Source organism: Brachionichthys hirsutus, chromosome 9, assembly GCF_040956055.1.
Source record: "Brachionichthys hirsutus isolate HB-005 chromosome 9, CSIRO-AGI_Bhir_v1, whole genome shotgun sequence".
NCBI classification, from domain to species: Eukaryota; Metazoa; Chordata; class Actinopteri; order Lophiiformes; family Brachionichthyidae; genus Brachionichthys; species Brachionichthys hirsutus.
The window spans coordinates 5455286-5474585 of record NC_090905.1 but is presented as its reverse complement, the minus strand read 5'-3'; the positions used below and the strand labels follow the sequence as shown (position 1 = coordinate 5474585).

At 47.7% G+C, this 19300-nt stretch overlaps 4 protein-coding genes across 4 annotated transcripts; 2 read left to right on the top strand and 2 right to left on the bottom strand.

The window, feature by feature from the left end:
* Nucleotides 1–568: 568 nt before the first annotated feature.
* Nucleotides 569–6166, bottom strand: tmem59l (transmembrane protein 59-like). The gene is made up of 8 exons (XM_068743855.1): nucleotides 6011–6166; nucleotides 4780–4885; nucleotides 4416–4510; nucleotides 4138–4290; nucleotides 1451–1556; nucleotides 1275–1389; nucleotides 833–950; nucleotides 569–727 (listed from the first exon to the last, which is right to left on the bottom strand). The coding sequence occupies exons 1-8, from the start codon at nucleotides 6152–6154 to the stop codon at nucleotides 569–571; spliced, it is 996 nt and encodes a 331-aa protein (XP_068599956.1). The 5' UTR covers nucleotides 6155–6166.
* Nucleotides 6167–7045: 879 nt separating this feature from the next.
* crlf1b (cytokine receptor-like factor 1b) lies at nucleotides 7046–13442 on the top strand. The gene is made up of 8 exons (XM_068743514.1): nucleotides 7046–7106; nucleotides 8218–8496; nucleotides 9115–9244; nucleotides 9418–9590; nucleotides 10867–11024; nucleotides 11365–11533; nucleotides 12561–12733; nucleotides 13419–13442. Exons 1-8 carry the CDS (start codon nucleotides 7046–7048, stop codon nucleotides 13440–13442), a joined length of 1167 nt encoding a protein of 388 aa, XP_068599615.1.
* A 213-nt stretch (nucleotides 13443–13655) lies between these two features.
* rex1bd (required for excision 1-B domain containing) lies at nucleotides 13656–15868 on the bottom strand. The gene is made up of 5 exons (XM_068743783.1): nucleotides 15733–15868; nucleotides 15559–15641; nucleotides 14707–14911; nucleotides 14206–14294; nucleotides 13656–14108 (listed from the first exon to the last, which is right to left on the bottom strand). The coding sequence occupies exons 1-5, from the start codon at nucleotides 15733–15735 to the stop codon at nucleotides 14036–14038; spliced, it is 453 nt and encodes a 150-aa protein (XP_068599884.1). The 5' UTR covers nucleotides 15736–15868; the 3' UTR covers nucleotides 13656–14035.
* A 1336-nt stretch (nucleotides 15869–17204) lies between these two features.
* Nucleotides 17205–18999, top strand: fam78bb (family with sequence similarity 78 member Bb). Its single transcript, XM_068743728.1, has 2 exons — nucleotides 17205–17488; nucleotides 18477–18999. The coding sequence occupies exons 1-2, from the start codon at nucleotides 17223–17225 to the stop codon at nucleotides 18997–18999; spliced, it is 789 nt and encodes a 262-aa protein (XP_068599829.1). The 5' UTR covers nucleotides 17205–17222.
* Nucleotides 19000–19300: the final 301 nt, after the last annotated feature.

Sequence of the window (19300 nt, the reverse complement as noted above, 5' to 3'; positions counted from 1 at the left end):
GGTAAACGGATCACAATCCTGTTGCAGCATCTGTTTCCTGCAGCGCTCACAAGTCCAGCATTCATTCATTCATTCATTCATCTTCCTTTTTCTCTCACTCTCAGTCATCCGTTAATTAATCCAAACTCTGTGTGTGAACGAGGCCAAATTAAATCCAAAATGATTTCCAGCATTCGTCCATGCCAGACATGATGAATGGCAGGACAGCTTCCAGATGTAATCCATATGTCTCCGGTGTCCGCTGAGAGACAAGAGCACCGACTTATCAATAAGCAATGGGCTTATGATGAGTTTGATCGGCTTAAGCAAGCAGATTATCAAGGGAGCTCTGAGGACGGACTTGACAAAAACGTGGACTGTACAAGTGAATGAAGCGCCACCAGACCGACAAGACCAAGCGGGATGTTTCAGTGTGACTGCTCTAAATGACAGGAGGGTGCCATGCGCTTAAAAAGATGTTTTTAAAAAGATCCTATAGTGACTGAGCGAGTCTCGTGATGCGTTTCAGCAGCCGGCCAACCATTTCAGACACGGCTACTCCGGGAGGCGAGCACAACGGAGCTCCGGTCTACACGCAGGTCTTGTTGAGGTCAACTTTCACCGGCAGCGGCCCCGCCTCCTGACTCGGGTCCACTTGTTTCACGCCGACGGCGATCATGGGACTCAGATGGTACGGATCGACCTTGTGGCCATTATCCAGAAACTCTTTGTCTCCGTTGATGCTCAGCTGTAAAAGGAGCAGCAGGAAAACACACTTTTTAATAAGTTTAACTGCATAAAACAATGAATTTTCAAATATTCTGCATCGGCCTTTAAAAACGTTTGCCTATACCTGCGTCTTGATGTGCTGCTCCGGTGCGGTGACGAGGCTGGCACAGCTGAGCCACAGCATCACCATGATGGACAGGAACAGACAGGCCGCTAAAATCCACCGCGGAAGTCCAGAGCGTCTGGAGAACGGGGTTAGAACAAAACCAGAGACTGTAAATTCCTCCTCTAAGCATGGAAAAGGGTTTCAAATCTTGCATCCCAGATCTTCCCCTTCATCTGGAAAAATGTAATGGGGTCTATTCTGGATTAAGACCCATCGTCCCACCAAGCTACGTTGAAATCCTTTGTGTAGTTTCTGTGTAATCCGACTAACAGCACAGCAAACAAACGTAATCTCCTGTTCCGCCTGCGGGCGAGGAAACCAGACTGAGAAACCGCGTTTCAAAAGACGACCTTCCATTTCACATAGCTGAGCTTCCAGGAGGGGAACGCGGCCGGCTCACCTCGACATGCATCCGAGGAAGTCGTGCTCTGCGGTGAGGTCGTCCGTCTGCTGGGCGGGATGCTTCCCTTTGCCTCCCGCTTTGGACGCTGCCCTCTCTCCGTGTCCCCTCAGGCCTGCAGGACCAGGGAGCATTGTTATGAAAAGGCTTCATGCGCATGTGTGTCCTGTTCCTACCGTGGGGTCTCTGGGTGTGAGAGCGGCCCTGCGGCCAGGGTTTGTCGGCCACGTTGGCTCGGGGAGCCTGCAGCTCGGGCAGAGAGTATTCCATCTCCGGCTGGCTCTGAGGGGAGGAATAAAACAAACAACTATAACCTCCATTTTCTTTTATAGTTCCAGATGCAGCACAGCTGTCTGACTTTCAGCGGAGCGCCGTGACCCGTGACTCGTCCCAGAACGAGGCTGGGTCCAGGCGACTGGGACTGTGTAGTTAAATCCAACGAACCCTGACTGAACTGAAAAACACATTTTAAAGCAACTGTTGCAGACACACACACACACACACACACACACAGTTTCTCCCTAGAGAACTCATTAAAGGAGAAAGTCTTTGGTTCACCACTGCTGACCCTCCCTCTGCTACAACAGCCGCTGCAGGCGGTACCGTAAGGCCCACTAAACCTCCCGGTATTTATTGATGCAGACACTAAATGGATCAATGAACACGTGAACCCACTGCTATATTGACGCCACGACGTGAAAGCAGATAAATTCATTCTCCGTTTAATAAATTGGCAGCGACAGACATAGTAACGAGGTCAGACGTTTGAAATACAGGCCAAAACCTTTATACTATTGGACTTGATGAAGTCATTTTCCTTGTAATATTATAACTGAAATACTGTTTTTCTATTCTCTTTTCTTTCTTTAATGCTGATTCCTGCAGAAAAACAAATGTGATTAACGTTCAGTTTGTTCTGCGCATCATCTCACGTCAGCAACTTGATGGATGCTGCAAACGTCTCTTTCCGGACACCCACGTGATTCATATTGCGAGCAGTGTTGCCTCCCTTTCTGTTCCTCAACTAAGTTGGACTTCTGCTGCTGTTTCAACGCTCAGAATCAATCTGTCAAGTCGATGGCAGTTTGCCAGCTTCCGGTAAACACAGGCTTCCCACAATCCTCTGGGGCCTGGCCTCCCCTCATCCTTCTCGGTCCACGTCGCTGCCATAAAGAGTAAACATCCATCACCAGGTCCAACATAAATGTCTGTAATTTCATGTTCCGCGGCTGCTCCATCGCTATATGAGGTCTGTGTGCAATAGTTGCTGCAGTGTAATAGCAGATTTTAGCATGTTTGCCCTTCTGTATGGGTGAGGGGACATAAATACTATCATTTCCCATCGAGACCTTTAATTATGTAGCTAAAAATGTCATGAAAGTCACATTATCCAAATGGGAAAACCCCCCGACCAGGATGCAAGGTTCAGATTGGATTTTGGGACATTTGGAGGATATGGTTAGGTATGCTAGTGGCCAGACATAACAAACCTTATTATAGCTTTAATGTGTAAGTGCTTTACGGCACTGATTTCAGAAATGCATTCAAGCTCGACAGGAAAGCCCTGTCGGCAGCGCGCACTTCTGCCGGGGCTGCACAGAACTCTGCATTTGTCGTTCCCGGCAATAGAAACTGTGAAAATATGATAAATCTGCATCTGGATCCAGATGCACGATGGAAAAGGTGGAAAGTGAAGGCAGTGGTTCAACTCCAGTGGAAAAATAAAAGATTAAACCTTCAAATAAATGTAATTAAAATGAGCTTTCCAGCTCTTCATCAAACAGGCAAACCGACAGGACCTCCTAATGGTGTGATCAGGAACCAATAATCTATCAGCTCCATTCATTGAATCTGTGCAAATTCCAGAAATTACTTCCGAGGATGGTTTTTTTTGTCAGTTAGTCTCTCTTAAATCCTTTTGCCCGTTTCATCCTGACATGAGTTCACCGCAGCGCTGCCACCGATCAAATATGCATGGAGCTGAGGGCATGAGACGTTTATTTAAAAGGACATTTATAAACAATTAAAGTGCTGAAATGAATGGAGTTGAACGCCCCTGTCCCCGTCCCGCTGTGTGACCTTGCCCACTCAACCCTCTCAGGTGTACAGACTGGGGTTGGCTTTTTTTTTTTTGGCAGCACACCAAACTGCATTGCATATATTTCATTACCTTAACAGCTAACAGAGGTTAGCTCTGATAATAATCCATAAAGGTCTGCTGACAATATGGCTTTTAACCTCCAATTAAAAACATATGAAATGCAAAATCTTTGTGGGTATTAACATTATGATTTTCAACCATCGTATATTGCAAGACAGCAGTTAGCATTGATTTATCTATTTTGCAGTGAATCAGTTAACGATCGAGCTCTGCACAAATATTATTTTACTCTTATAATATTGATTTATGATTTATGCTCTAAAAATCTAGTTTGACTTCTCTCCTTGCAAGAGCAGAAATCCCTGTCAGACTGTCTTCTTACAGTCTGGGAAAAACATAGAGAGAATACCCCCCCCCCCCCCCCCAGTTCAGCCACAGGAGCCATGGCTGCTTACGTCAGCTGCATAGCTTTTCCCCTATAAATTATTCCAGGAAAACTGTGGCATCATCCGGAAAGACTGAACACATCCTGTCTTGAAGTGGTTCAGGGTTCAAAGTAATCAGGTTCAACAAACCGTCAAATAGAACCCAGTGAAATATTATTCATGTGAACATTTTGGCAATATCTTTAAAATATAAAATGATCAAATCCAAAATGTGCAGATTTAAAGATGAACGCTTTTTTGTGAAAAGCAAAAACTGATCGCCGCTGCAGAGGAGGTGGCACTGTAAAGCCCAGCCTGGTCCTGCATCAACACTTGCCTGAAAAACCACCACCTTGCCATCATCAGCCTGCAGGTAGAAGGTCCAAGTGGAGGAGATGAAGCTCTGGGCCGAGCTGACGATGTCGTTGCACCAACCGGATACAGCCTCCATCACGGACGGGGGCTTAGGGCGGAGCGTCATGGCTCTGAGCTGTGGGAGGTGGGGGGGGGGGGTCAGTTTGTGTGCAGCGTCGTGCTCTCAGGGTGACATCAGGCCTTTCAGATGCTTTTACGGTATCAGCGTGTGTGAGGCCATTGACTGCAGAGCTCCCTCACCTTCCTCCTCTTGAGCTCAGGCTCCGAGGGTTGACTGGCACAGCCGGTGCTGCAGGCCTCCTGCTCCAACAGCTTGATGTACGCCTCCTGGCAGGCTGGAGAGAACAGGATGGGCAGTAGCAAAACAGGAAAGAGGAAGCATGGTGTAATATATATATATATATATATATTGGGGGACAAGAGGGTTTGATGGTCCAAATGGAGGCTAAGAAGAAGCATTAAAGCGACTGCATGCAGTCGACCTAAAGCAGACTCGGATCTTAAGCTCGAGGTAGGAAGAGGGACTGAAACTGAATGCCTTTCATGGAACATTTACCAGACAACTCCCTCTAACAGTCCAACAGACAGCTCGACACTGACTCACCTCCTTGACACTCCTCCCTGCTTGCATTGAATCCGGCGTTGCCGTTGACAAACTGACAGATGGAGTAGAGGCGACAGCCACGGTGACAGGCATTCATTACGGAGTCCTACAAGCCAGGCAAAGGCAAGAGGGAGATGGGGGGGGGGGGGCGATTAGAGATGTCTGCTCTGCTCTCTTGGATAAGATGAGCATAACCTTGTTAGTAAATAAGACAGCGATGGGATCACATGGCATCTCTCCAGTGACACGCTGGAGGATGTTTTATTTGCAGCCTGTCATAAACAGTCGATAAGAAGCTCTGAAAGATCATGATCAGTTGCATAAAGCTGGGAAAGGAGAGGAAGACGCGCGTTACGCACTTCCTCACGCACTGCACGTGTCAGTTCTGCATCTTAAATGGAGGGGGGGGGGGGGGGGGGGTAAAGCAGCGCCCTCTGCTGATCCCTGGTTTATTACAGCTGTGCGTGTCTTCACTGCGCTTATTATAAAGGAGATGTCTCTTAGTATTTATCACTAATCCCCCCCCCCCCCCCCCCACCCCCCCCCTTGTTTATTGTAGCAGCGTTAACTGTCTCTCAGACCTAAAACAACAAGGCGTCTCTTAATATGAAGAGCAGGTGACTTTGCGGTTCTGCTGCCCTGCGGGGCGCCCGAGCCACACCTGGGAAATATCTCACGCAGAAATATATTGTGTAGAAGCTATATCTACTCTAAACTAACACGCACGGTCCGCCGTCCTGCTGTGATCCAGTGCAGAGAGACACTGCGTAAACCTGCTCACACAATAGCCTGTGATCCGCCATGCTCAATGCGCGCGCCGCGTTTGGTTTGGTCGATCATTTAATTGCGAATAATAATAACAAAAAGATCAATATTTGCTCATTTCATTTTAAAAAAAAGAAAGAAAAATGCACGTAGCTGACCGGATTCATGCGGCTCCTCCGACGAGGCTATATGAAATGCAGAATGAAATGATCTGCATCCATTTTCGGCCTCGATCCAAAAAGGATGCAGAACAGAAATCGCAGCGGTGAAGTCGTTTAGTAACGTTTAGTAACGTTTATTCTCCACGTCTCATCTCCCGGTCGCTGCCTGCTCTGTGATGATCACACCGCGTCAGTCTGCGTCGCTGCAGACGCTGAAACGTCGGGCCGCAGCTCGCGGCTCCGTGATGCGCTCTTTTTTGCGGACGCGCTGCTGCTTCACGCACGCAGGAATACGCCTAACTTACTTTAGCGGGGCTTCTGTTTTTGATGCTCAGCTGGCATTGCCTCTTGCAGTAGCTGATGTCGCCCAGTTGGTTGTCAAACAGATCCGAGGATGCCGCCGCGAGCCCGGCGAGAAGCACCGAGAGCAGCGCCGACGAGCCGCGCATCCTGCCGCCGAGCCGGAGCGTCTAATCCTGGGGGAGAGAGCGGAGAGTCGAGCGGCGACCGGCACGGAGCTCCACTGCTGCTGTGCTGTCGATGCTGCTGCCTCAGCCCGGGTCCTGTCTGCTCCGATGATCCGCTTGTGCCCGTGACGTCACATGCGCATCATCATCATCATCACCACCATCATCATCATCATCATCATCATCACATACAAGCCTTCACTGCAGTGCACAGTGTGGCAGATAAGGTATTCATTGAAATCACATTAGATCACATTAGATCACATTAGATCACATTAGATCACATACATTTCTAGCAATGTTGACTGTTTATTGTTTATTGTTGCCTCCGCCGATGAGCTTATTATTTAATTTAATCCGGATCAGATCCAGAATGGAGTCATAAATGATGTTAGACTTTAACATTTGGAGATTAATATTTTCAATTAGATTTATAATTGGATTCGTTGTATTGACATAGAAAGCCCTAATCTAATACTAGAGCTAATAATCTAATCTTTTATTGATCCTCCAGAGGAGAAAGAAGATAAAAGATAAAGATAACAGATGAAATCAAATGAACGGAGACAGTGTGAATGGCTGGGAGAAGTGAATCTATAAGATAATGGAATGTGTTTGTGTTTGTGTTTGGACTGGGAGATAAGGAGCACAAATGACGTGGCCTTGAGTGAGAGAACAAGGGAGGAGCAAACACAGAGGAGCAGAGTCCTTCAGGAGTTAAAGCAAACCTCCTGTTTCAGTTTGGTCTCCTGACTTTGGCCGAAGGCTGCAGGGCAGAGACGCCGGCCCAGCTTCAGTTCACCCGTCCACACCCGGAAAATAACGACAACAGAGAAAGAGGAATAGAACCAGAAGGAAAGCTGGGAGCAAATCATGCTTTCCTTCCTGTTTCTCCTGCTGATTATTCCACATCACACGCTGCTGTCCTCCGTGTGTAAGTACCACAGTTCAATCAACTTTCAAAGTGAGCTGCTGCACAGAAGTACCAACCTACCGGTATATGGGGTCTAAAGAGATGTGACGACTATATATGAATGAATTAGCTTCTATTTTTTAATAATAGAATAGCTTGAATTTGCATAACTCTTTACCCAAAGCTGAGGAAAGAGAGCATGAACATAATTATTATATAAACCTTAATATTTGTGGTTGTGTCTTGTTGAGTTTATTCTGTTTTCTTGCATTTATTTAAATTTGACCCAAAAAACTATTTGGGTTCAGATTTTTTTTATTTTATTACAAATTGTATTGACATTTTAGTTTGATATCAGGCAATGAGAAAGTAGAAAAAACACTTAATTTAGCAAGAAAAACATAAACTTAAAAAAAAAACATTTCATGCGTTCTGGTGGAAAACGAATGAAAAGACTTTATAAGATTATCTGAAAGAAATAAAACCAGCTAATATGCCTGCCCGGCCAGTCTCCATTTAACCTCTAATAAAGAACTTATATTTTCCCACTACTGTAATATAAACAGGCTTAATATATAAACTATTGATTCTCTTACAGTTGACACTTATGCTAAACACTATCAAATTGTCAAACCTTTGATTAGGTTTCACTCATTCTACTAATGACGGTGTAAACAAACACACGAAGCAGCAACGAGGCATTAATAAAGAGATCTGATCAGGAATTAGACAACAGCACTCACTAGACATGCAGCTGCAGACGCTGATGAGACCAAATGGGATGTTCATCACAGGAAAGAAATGCAAGGATGAACTGCTCTCTAGTTTATTTTGAGAAATTAATTACAAAATGATGCGTCATTTGCTTTCCAATGTGTGTTGAAAAGACATTTATCACTCTTCTTACATTTGTTCGATGCTTCTTGCGTTAAATAGTATAGATTCAGAAATATCTGGAAACAGTCTGACATCTGGAGTGCGTACAACAGAATCAAAACACTCCAGCTTCATGAAGATGTAAAATAAAGAAATAAAATCTAGAAATCCTCCTGGTGTAAAAAAAAAAAAAAAAAAAGCATATCAGGAGTTCTTCTGTCTGTCTGAGGATGAAAAGGTTTGATGATGCTTTCAGATGAAGCGTCGATCGCCCCCCAGGATCCCGTCCTGACGATCGGATCCAGTCTGACAGCATCCTGCACGCTGAGTCCCGAGCTGGGTCTCCTGTCCAGCACGTTGTACTGGACCCTGAACGGGGCGGCTCTCCCCAGCAGCACCTACAGCGTGGTGGCCCCCGACACCCTGAGCATCACCCTGCACCGGCTCAACGGCTCCCGGCAGCAGTCTGGAGACAACCTCGTGTGTCACCGATCCAACGGACACGTCCTGGCCGGCTCATGTCTCTACGTGGGCAGTAGGAAGACGTTAACTTTAGCGTCCATTCTTTAAAAAAAAAAAAAAAAATGAAGGCATGTTTTATGATTCATAAACTAAGAGGGTCTTAAAATGACCCAACGATTCAGGTGGTGATAATTAGACTAGTTAGACTTAGTGAAAAATGTAAGTGTGTAGCGGAAAATGTCTCATTTGAAAATGACATATTTTTTAGGGGGGGGGGGGAGAAAATTATATCCTCATTTAGAATTTGATGGCAGCAATATTTTTCAGAAAAATTTGGACAAAATGTTTATTTATTTTTTTCTGTGTTCGCCACCTCTCAGTTGCTGTAAGTTTGAAAGTGGAACGTTTTGCAGCAAACATTTTCAATGGGAATCCGGTCGGTAGTTCAGGAACACCAGTTCGGAGTGTGACGCAGCCGTGACGTCCAAGAAAAGACGCGTCAGATCACACAGGACGCAGCTTTCCACTTCGGACCTATTTAAATGAGCTCAGGAAAGGAAGAGGAATTAGAATTTCAATATATTAAAATTATTCAAATGATTCAATCTTATTTTTTTATTTTATTTTATACAAATCTTCATTGGAATTTTGTTTTTGTTTGTTTGGTTTTCCATTTCTTTCTTTTATGCAGTGCCTCCAGAAAAACCGGTGAATTTGACATGCTGGTCCCGCAACACCAAAGACTTGACGTGCAAGTGGAGCCCGGGGGGGCAGGGCGAGACGCACATCCGAACCAAATACACCCTGAAGTACAAACTGAGGTGAGCGCTGCAGGAGCTGCTGCAGATCCCACTCAGCACCACGCACGCACGCACGCACGCAGGTAGATTAGCGTCACGTGGAGCGGCGTGGATTATTGTTTACTGTGTTAAACAATAGAACTTTTCAGAAACAGACGGCACAAGTTATTTTTGGACGTTGCGTTTCTGTCGAGGTGGTACGGAACAGAGAAGGAGTGTGAAAGCGACAGCGCAGCGAAGCAGCGCTACTCCTGCAGCATTCCCCGCAACCTGGCGCTCTTCACCCCGTATGAGATCTGGGTGCAGGCGGCCAATCAGCTGGGCGCCGCCAACTCTGACGTCACCGTCCTGGACATCCTTGATGTAGGTGGGTACATTCTTTTTTTTCTTCTTCATTCTTCTTTTTTCTTCACATTCTTCTTTTGGGATCACTTTTATTTTGGCTCCGGTAAATTAACATTTTATTAACTATGCCGGAGAGCACATATTCCTTCCCATTTCTCATCTTGAAGACGGTGTTTAATATCTTGGACGGAACATCCTCTCTCCTTCCGTTCATCCCCTCTGCACGCCGGGAAGCAGATAACTTAGAGCTGTGAGCGGGTGGGAAGAGAACCAGTAACGCTTCCGCATGGGTGATGCATCACACTGCCTCCCGGAACGAAACAAAGCGTTCAGAGACTTGATTTTCCTTTCTCCCTTCATCTGACTGCAGCAGAACAAATACAATACGACAGCTGAAAACCAGAGGCCCACGCCGGGATGCTGGTGGAGGATGTTTGGAGCCGGAAACACGACTTTACAAGCCAGTTAATGAGCTAGGCTTTTGTCTCTCCTGATGCCGTTCCCTTCATCCCCCCCCCCCCCCCCACCCAAATTTTTCTTTCTTTACTTCTTTGCTTGATCTCTTTGCAAAATTTATTGCGGCGGATAAAAGGTTCCGTACTGACGGAGGAGCTACAGACTGAACGGTCTGCACAGGAGGGGAACTTTTTCATTGGGTGAAATTAAACCTGTTCAAATTCAAAAACCTTCATTTTCCCCTCAACTTTTGTTTGCGTGGAAAACTCGGGAGCATCTTTGCAATTGGCGCGAGAATGCCTGAAGGTGACGAACATCTGGAAAAACATCTATCATCATCCTAAGTCGTCGCACTAAAGTCATAGCTATAGGAAGAAAAATCTATTCTTGTTTAACAATTACACCTTGGAGACATGAGCAGGCCTTTACTGTCTCTGTAAACACGTCTCTGTAAACTGCTCTGCAGGAGGTCAGGATTATTCCCACCATGAGGTTTAGGTGAATAATGGCTTGTGCACGCTGGATTTTCAATGTGGCAATGCAGATGTTTTGCAGAAACCATGTTCCTTTGCGGCAGGGTTAGGGTTAGGGTTAGGGTTAGGGTTAGGGTTAGCCCTGCCTGGAGCAGGCAGGGCAAACATTTGTGGTCTTTCTCTCCCGACATCAGACACCGTGTCTCTGCAGACTCGCATGCAAATACATTTACTTAAACATAGATCAAACCTGTGTATGATTCGGGGGTGGGGGGGGGGCATCCTCACTATTCACTCATTCATTCTTACAACATATACTGTAGTACTGTGTGTACTCAACCCTTTCACCACTGGCCTTTGTCCCTGCAGTGACGACCGACCCGCCGGCCGACGTGCAGGTGAGTCGCGTCGGCGACCTGGAGGACCAGCTGACGGTCCGCTGGACCAGCCCCCCCGAGCTCAAGGACATCCTGTTTAAGGCCAAATATCAGATTCGCTACAGACTGGAGGACAGCAGTGAATGGAAGGTGGTTCACCCACTCTGACACACAGACCGTCACATACCCTTCCGTCGCTACGGCGCCTGGGAGATATTTAAGTGCTTTTACTGCACATCAGATAATACTCGCGTACTTGAACGCTGCTTGTGCTGCTTTGCTGGTAAACTTTTGAAAGCTGGTTCTGATCCACACGGAGCTCCTTGAAAACTTCTCTGATATATGCTCTTTGCTGTGTAGGTGCACACTGGACGTTTTCTGGATTTGAACGAGAGGATTAAGCAAATCAAGTTTTAAAAGAACATTTTTAAAAAGCTGGATTTTGTTTTTATTACACTTACCTCTGTGATTTTGTGTCTCTTTTTCACAGGTGGTGGACGATGCTGGGAACCAGACGTCCTGTCGGCTGGCAGGCCTCCAGCCCAGGACCGTCTATTTTGTCCAGATGAGGTGTAATCCAATCGGAATCTTTGGCTCCAGAAAGGCCGGCACCTGGAGTAACTGGAGCCACCCGGCTGCTGCCTCCACGCCAAGCAGCGGTGAGTGCAAGAGAGAACTTTAAATCATTGAAGGAATTATAGCGCAGGAGGAGATGGTGCCTGGACATTTACTACAATTTCCCTTTGCAGTCTCTCGTCTTTCAAAATGTCTCCCGAACGTCTGAGAAGCAAAGAAATCTCGACCATTTGTTCCTCTCTAATAATCAACATTTCGTCGCCGATTAAAGCCAGAAAAACAATGTCTCAACATCTGGAATGAGCTGATCCAAACCGCATGTGACCCAGGACAAGTCAGACATCAATGGGCTGCATACCTTGATAGGGATCTCCCAGCAGTAGATTGGAAGGAACTGCGCGGAGCCAGTGGGGACATTTGATAGACGTTGGTCGTTGGCTTCAAAGATTGATCAAGCAAATAAGCTGGTTGTCTGTGGCGGTGCACACGGGGCCTGTGAAGCTTGAGTGGAAGCAGGTTCGAGGGCAGGCGGAGCGGGTAATGAGTTACATGGGTGATGTGGAGGAAGTCGTCGTCGGGCTCTGTGGCTTGTCAGAAAGAATTGACTGTATACCCCCCCCCCCCCAAAAAAAGTATTGTTTTAACTCCATAGCGAGTTAAAACACAGAAACATTCTCCAAGAACTGACTAAATGAATCAAGCATCAAGCATTTGGCAGCAAGCGAGGATTTCATCAAAGGCAGGAATTATTCAAGCCGTCAGCTGAGATTCTGGTTAAATGCATATCAGAGAAAACAAAAACATCAACAAAGACAATAAATAATGAGGACATAAAAACATAAGGCCTTGTTCTAATGAGGTGCTAAATGCTAATCACCACGTCAACATGATCACACACAGATAGGTTGTGTGGATGCAGGTCGCTCTGCTGCACAGAGGACGGTCGTCAGGGTGACCTCGGTGTAATGTTTCATCTTCAGAGCCGTGAATGTGAAGCGTTCATTATCAGTTTTATTGCATTTTTAACAAGGTGTTCTAAAAGCTCACCACCTTGTACTATAACCTTGATGCTTTCCTCCTCCTCCTCCCCCTCCTCCTCCTCCTCCTCAGAGCGGCTGCAGAGCGGCTCCTGTGATGCCCTGCAGAACTCCACCCTGCGTCGGGAACTCAAGCAGTTCTTTGGCTGGCTCCGCAAACACGCATATGGCTACAGCGGCATTTCAATCAAGCTGTACGACCAGTGGAGGGCGTGGCTGCAGAAAACGCGCACGACTCACAACCAGGTAGGGATGCAGAACCCCCCCCCCCCCCCTCTCTCTCTCTCCACTGTCTGTGCTGAGCAGCTGCCACAAGCAGTCTCTGCTGCGTTCAAGTCCACAGCTGAATTTCTGACCCCGCTTTTGTCATGCAATGCGGTCAGAATTGTTTTTAGAAGCACAAAGAGCACTGATTCTCTTGAACCGGCTCTGGGAAGTCTCAAACGAGACTTCGTGATCAGGTGAAATATGTGGTTTTGAAATGGGATCATAGAAGATGCTGATTTTATTACACTTTTTAACGATGTAGTCTTCTGATCTCCGCGCGACGGCCACAACAAAGAGACTTGGGTATACATTTGTTTTTCCTCTGACAATGGGAGCCCCCTCTCAGAGGAGACGCTGGGGCCAAACGGCACGCAGAGCTCAGCCTCATCCCAGAAACCTTCACTCCATCTGATCCAGTCCGTTTAGCAGTTCTGTTTTGCGCTTCGCTCCGGCTTCCTACACTGAATAATTTATCTGCTCACAAACTGCGACAGGTTCCCGTCGACGACCTTGAGAGAGATGTAGCAGCGGGCCGGAGGAGGAACGATCCACAGAGGAGAAAGATGCTGCAAAGAAAGACGAGGGTAAAGAGAATTTGTTTTGCGTCGATTCCTAATGAGGCGGGTTATCCCGCTGACGTGAATCATCTGCTTTGGATTCTCAGATTCCGCAAGACTATAATTCATAGCGCAACCGCTGGTCTTAATTCAAGAGCGGCACCGAGAAGCACTGACAGATAACCGCCCCCCCGAGGGTCCCGGCTGTGAAGTCCAACACCCCCGCCTGAGGGACACTGCAGTGTTTGTCCAAGCAGTCTTAAAACGAGTTCGTGGCGACCGGCAGGAAGAGACCGTCAGCCCCCCCCCCCCCCATTTATACAACCACAAATAATCCATCGTTTGGAAACGGCTTTCATCGCGGAAGCAGTTATTGAGTCAGAAGGAAATATTTAATACAGAGAAAATGTGTATCAAAATTTTGTTTTTTTATTAAAAACACAATTCATCAAGTAAACAAAGATCACTGGATGAGCCTCCAACAATTATCTGACACCTGAGTATTTACAGATCTTCACAACAGGAACGAGTTCTGGTACATTTCTCTCTTTTTTTTCCTGATGCATTAATTAGCGGACGACTGAAACGAGACTGCAGCAGCAAGCAGGGTGGGGTCTGTGGGGGATCAATAAGTGCAGCGGAGAACACCAAGCAGATCCGTCGGCTTCACGCTGGTGATGCAAGAGGTCGGCTGCAGGACCCCCCCCGACCCAGCCCCCCCCGGTCATTCACACTCCTCAGAGTCGTACTTAAAGTCCTGCATGATCTCACTCAGAGCTTCTTTGTTCTTGATGATCCTGGATAAGAGCCGAGAAACAAAGAACAATGTTTGAAAATCAGTTTTGTTCTAATAAACCGAGTGATTTATAAGAAGCTCGGGGGGGGGGTTCTTACTCGTGCTTGATCTCTCTAATCTTTTCTTGGCAGTCTTCATCCTCTGGGTGATCCTGGCTCTGCTGCCTAGCCAGCTGCAGTTTGGCTGTCTGAGGCACAGAATCGAATTAATGCAAAACAATCATCAGAGGATGAATGAGAATAATATACACAGAGAAGAACTCTGCAGTATAAAACCTCATACAAAAGTACCAGAGGTGATGAAATCATTAACCCTCCTGTTATCCGAGGGATGTAAACACTGAGTGTATCTCTAATGTTCTGCAGCAGTTTCTTTCTTTCCAAGGGACAGTTTTCGGTTTGTTCTACATTAATTTATTAAATATTTCTGCCGTTGAGCCGCCATGAAAACGGAATCGCTGAATTTTGAGCATCAATGAGGCAAAACAACCCGATTTGAGGAAGAACTCTGCCCCCATCTGGTGAAACAGTGGAACTGTATGTAAATCGCACACCATTCAGTAGTTACTGGCTGGGGGGGGGGGGGTTGAGTTTGCTTACCAATTCGAGTTTGTGCTTCTCTTTGGCCTGCAGCTTTTCAACATGCTCTGAAAGGTCTGGCCTGTTGAACTCACTATGCAGCCTCGCCTTGAGCTGCAGGACGTCTGTGGAGATGCCAGAGAAGGCCTGAGTCACCTCATGGACCAGCTGCCTGTAGTGGGCGAAGTCATAGCGGGGCCCTGTCCTCAAGTAGGCCTCGTGTCCCCTGGAAGACAAGGCAAAGTCATAATGGGGCCCTGTCCTCAAGTAGGCCTCGTGTCCCCTGGAAGACAAGGCAAAGTCATAACGGGGCCCTGTCCTCAAGTAGGCCTCGTGTCCCCTGAAAGACAAGGCAAAGTCATAGCGGGGCCCTGTCCTCAAGTAGGCCTCGTGTCCCCCGGAAGACAAGGCAAAGTCATAACGGGGCCCTGTCCTCAAGTAGGCCTCGTGTCCCCTGAAAGACAAGGCAAAGTCATAGCGGGGCCCTGTCCTCAAGTAGGCCTCGTGTCCCCCGGAAGACAAGTCAAAGTCATAGCGGGGCCCTGTCCTCAAGTAGGCCTCGTGTCCCCTGGAAGACAAGTCAAAGTCATAACGGGGCCCTGTCCTCAAGTAGGCCTCGTGTCCCCTGAAAGACAAGGCAAAGTCATAGCGGGGCCCTGTGCTCAAGTAGGCCTCGTGTCCCCTGGAAGACAAGTCAAAGTCATAGCGGGGCCCTGTCCTCAAGTAGGCCTCGTGTCCCCTGGAAGACAAGGCAAAGTCATAACGGGGCCCTGTCATCGTGTCCCCTGGAAGGCAGGACAAGTCCATCAGCCAGAAATACACAAGCACAAACTAATAGATTTATAATTCAGTGACATTCAGATCCAAACGTACTCTTCGAAGAGCCGATGCGTCTCCAGCCGCTCCGTCTGGAGGTGATAAAACCTTTGAATCAGCGCTTTGAAGTCTGCAGGAACCTGCAGGGAGGAAACCACATTCAGAACAAGCCCGAAGCTAACAGCTAGCTTAGCGCGGAGCGCGCTGTGAGGCTGAGTATCGGCGGCTCACCATGCTGATCCTCCCGGAGACGCTGCCGCGGAGCTCCCTCCGTTCTATAACAGCGACATGTTCGTGTTTTAGTCAAACAGGACGTCGATTCCCTCCTGAACGTGGAGCAGCAGCCCGGGGAGTCCGTGTGGCGGAAGTGACGACATGTGGCAGCGCAAAAGTCATTGTTTTTCAAAATAAAGTTTCTTGACCCGGAAGCGGTTCTCTTCGTAGCCCTCATCGAGCGAAAGGAAAAAGAATATGATTTGTAATAATTTTAATAATCGTAAGAGCGTTTTCCTGCATGGTGATGCTACAATTTAAGGTTCTCCTGTAGTTTGTGACCGTTTTTACTCAATATCACTGACAGCGTTGAGAAAATAGTTTCCACTGGACTCCGTCGTTGGAACGACTTTGTTATTGAATTGTTATTGATGACTGTTTGGCGAAGACTGTTTTATTTTGAAAATGCGCTTTCGACGCAGCATCAGCTGACTGCAATGAGCCAATCAAATGTTTCCACAAACAGAAACGCTCCGCCTACGCGTCAATTTAACAATAATATATATTGTAAAGCCCCTTTAATTAAAAGTACTGCCTTTACACTGAAGTACTATTTTTGACTACTAGTGTGCAGAGACACTCCTCCGCCGTCCATTGGTCCATTACGCATCTTCAGCACCACGCAGGCTGGACAGCGACGCGCAGCCACGCGGCTCTCATCATGTCCGGGTGCGAAGCCGCGCTCTGCCCCACGCGACTCCTGCGTAACGTTATTGATCGGACTTTTTACGCGCTGGTTTCGTTTCACTCAGATGCGTTCAGCGGGTTAATCTGCATCCGGATGTCTCCCTTGTTCTGATCGTGAAAACGCGGTCCGTGTCGCCTCACGCTGCAAGAGGAAGCTTTTTTTCTTTATCAGATGCTCGGACCCCCCCGGACCCCCCCCGCCGAGTCAACAGTAATGACGAACAAGAACGCTCGTGTTAAAGGCAGGAGCGCAATCTCATGTATGGTGGGCATTCCACGCGCTTACCCGCCCGACCACCGGGACCCCCGGCCGGTGCCCCGGTGTCCGCCGGTCCCCGGACGCCTCTTGTGACATGACAGCTCGGGGAAGAAAGAAGAGGATCAAAGGCGACGGGCTTGGGGTTCGATCAGGAGCGCAGACTGACTGGATCAGACAGGAAAAGACGCACATAAAAAGCCACTTTGGCGCTTTACTAGCGTCGTTTCTCTTACCTCTGGAGGGGTCCGTGCACGCCGGGCTGGTCACAGATCAGCGCCGCCGGAGGTGGTCGGTTTGGCCGTAACCCGCTATGGATTCTGGTCTCACTGGACCCACTGAAGCCTTGTTGTGATCCGGATTCGGGCCCGCACAGAGCGGCAGCACACACCCTTTGCCTTACAGCTCCCTCCGATGCGCGGCCTCACAGAGCCGCGCCGTTCCGAGCCCGTCTGCAGGCGCGCTCGGCTGTTCCTGCGCCTTCACGTTTACATGCACTGCAGCCATGGGCTGCATCCAGAGCATCGCCTGTAACAAGTCACGCATCAAACGCGAGAACGTCGTCGTGCACGACCTGTTTGCGGCCATAGATCACTGCCCGACGTTCATTGAGGAGAACTCCCCCATAGTGCTTCGGTACAAGACGCCCTATTTTAAAGCCTCGGCCCGGATTGTGATGCCTCCGGTGCCGCGCAATGAGACGTGGGTGGTCGGCTGGATCCAGGCGTGTACCCAGATGGAATTTTACAATACCTATGGAGACGTCGGCATGTGAGTTCAATGACGTCACCTGCATAATAATGACGTTTTGCATGGTCTGCAGATTCATTCATATAATAGCCGCTGAATATTTTTGCATGCATGCTTGTATAAACTGTATAGCAATTGTTTTAACGCGTGTGCATCACAAGGAGTTGCACAGACGAGCAGCATTTGTGCACGCAGCAGGTTCACTGCGCCTGCATCTCAGCCTCCTTTCATCCCAACGCCCACCGACAGATTCTGTTCCTGTGACTGCTATTAAAAGGAGCTGAACAAGTTGGTGCTCTCACACTCAAACTGCATCCTCCCGTATATCCCAGTGATGGGAGGCCTGGAGGACGTGTGTGAGGGGGTGTTTCATTCTGATGAGTTTAGGGTATCTGGGTTTAGACTGTCTTGTCAGCAGAAGACAAAAAAGATGGAAGGGGGTCACCAGATGACAAAAACATGTTGGGAACAACAAAGAGATGCTAATCCACTGACACACCGAGCCACTATGTGCAGGCGGTTGTTCCAGTCTTGTTCCGCCTTTCTGAGAAGATCCTATTATTTACAGCGTAAACAGAAAATCATTACTTTTCCTACTCCACAAATATGCTGCGAGTCTTTATCCAAATCTAATTTTTCAAATAAAAGAGTCGCCTCATAAAATATAACTTCCAACCTGACAGCTTGTTTATTATTACTTTACGGTTCCATGCTGTGAATGAGAGAATTACACTAATAATTTAATCTAAAAATGTCAAAAGATAATATCTCCAAGAATAAAAGGATAGATAATTACTAAAAAAAAAAGGTGACACATTGATTTAGCTGAAATAAAACATAAGAATCAGCCTGTTACAAAATGATTAAAACAACACATTTATTGGGTCACTTAAAAGCAAGTTATCAATCAAAGTTAGTAGCAATCGAAAGGTAGAAATTGCCAATGCGTAGCTCGTTAAATGAAATATGCCGTTCCTCAGACACCTCCTTATTGTCTGTCTCCTCTCAGGTCCAGCTGGGAGCTTCCTCAGCTACGAGAAGGTCTGGCGAGGGCTATCAGTGACTCGGACGGCGTCAGCTACCCCTGGTACGGAAACACAACAGAGACTGTTACCATAGTGGGCCCGACCTCCAAGCCGTCCCGCTTCATTGTTAGCATGAATGACAATTTCTATCCCAGTGTCACCTGGGCCGTACCAGTCAGCGAATCCAACACACCCTTACTGACAAACATCAAACGGGACCAGAGCTTCACCACCTGGCTGGTGGCGCTCAACACCACATCCAGGGAAAGGATTCTGCTCCACACCATCAAGTGGAGGATGAGAGTTGACATCGCCGTGGATCCGTCCCTGCCTTTGGGCTCCAGGGCCAGGCTGGTGGGCCGGGTCCATCAGGACCAGCCGCGGGTGCTGACCCGAATGGAGCCCATCCCTTCTAACTCCATGGTCCGGCCCAACGCCAACGATGCCCAAGTTCTGATGTGGAGGCCAAGGAGGGGGCCTCCACTTGTTGTCATACCCCCCAAGTAGAGCCTTGAGAGCTTCTGATTGACCACTTCGAGCAAGAAAAAACAAAAAGACAGACAAGAATGAGGATCCATAATGAAAATGAGACGTCAACCGTCACCGGTACAAAATCAGAGTCCTGTCGTGTGTTCAATCTCTGAGGGGACAACTGCCTTAATTCCCCCAACGCTGCCTTTGATGATCCAGAAAGTATGTTGGTCTCCCATCTGGTGCTGTTGGGTATCCAGGTCTTCGCTTCAGCCCAGCAGAACCGAGCACAGCTAATGTTGAAAGTCTACCATTAGTGCTGGGGTGTGAAGGAAAC

Excerpts from the sequence above, each read along its gene's own strand:
- fam78bb (XM_068743728.1), top strand. The coding sequence starts at position 17,223 with ATGGGCTGCATCCAGAGCATCGCCTGTAACAAGTCACGCATCAAACGC. Across the intron at positions 17,489-18,476 it reads ACCTATGGAGACGTCGGCAT|GTCCAGCTGGGAGCTTCCTC; the intron begins GTGAGTTCAATG and ends GTCTCCTCTCAG.
- rex1bd (XM_068743783.1), bottom strand. Across the intron at positions 14,912-15,558 it reads ACGCATCGGCTCTTCGAAGA|GGGACACGAGGCCTACTTGA; the intron begins GTACGTTTGGAT and ends CTTGTCTTCCAG. Across the intron at positions 14,295-14,706 it reads AGAAGCACAAACTCGAATTG|ACAGCCAAACTGCAGCTGGC; the intron begins GTAAGCAAACTC and ends TCTGTGCCTCAG.
- tmem59l (XM_068743855.1), bottom strand. The coding sequence starts at position 6,154 with ATGCGCGGCTCGTCGGCGCTGCTCTCGGTGCTTCTCGCCGGGCTCGCG. Across the intron at positions 4,886-6,010 it reads AAAACAGAAGCCCCGCTAAA|GACTCCGTAATGAATGCCTG; the intron begins GTAAGTTAGGCG and ends CCTGGCTTGTAG. Across the intron at positions 4,291-4,415 it reads CTGAGCTCAAGAGGAGGAAG|CTCAGAGCCATGACGCTCCG; the intron begins GTGAGGGAGCTC and ends CACCTCCCACAG.
- crlf1b (XM_068743514.1), top strand. The coding sequence starts at position 7,046 with ATGCTTTCCTTCCTGTTTCTCCTGCTGATTATTCCACATCACACGCTG. Across the intron at positions 7,107-8,217 it reads CACGCTGCTGTCCTCCGTGT|ATGAAGCGTCGATCGCCCCC; the intron begins GTAAGTACCACA and ends TGATGCTTTCAG. Across the intron at positions 11,534-12,560 it reads TGCCTCCACGCCAAGCAGCG|AGCGGCTGCAGAGCGGCTCC; the intron begins GTGAGTGCAAGA and ends CCTCCTCCTCAG.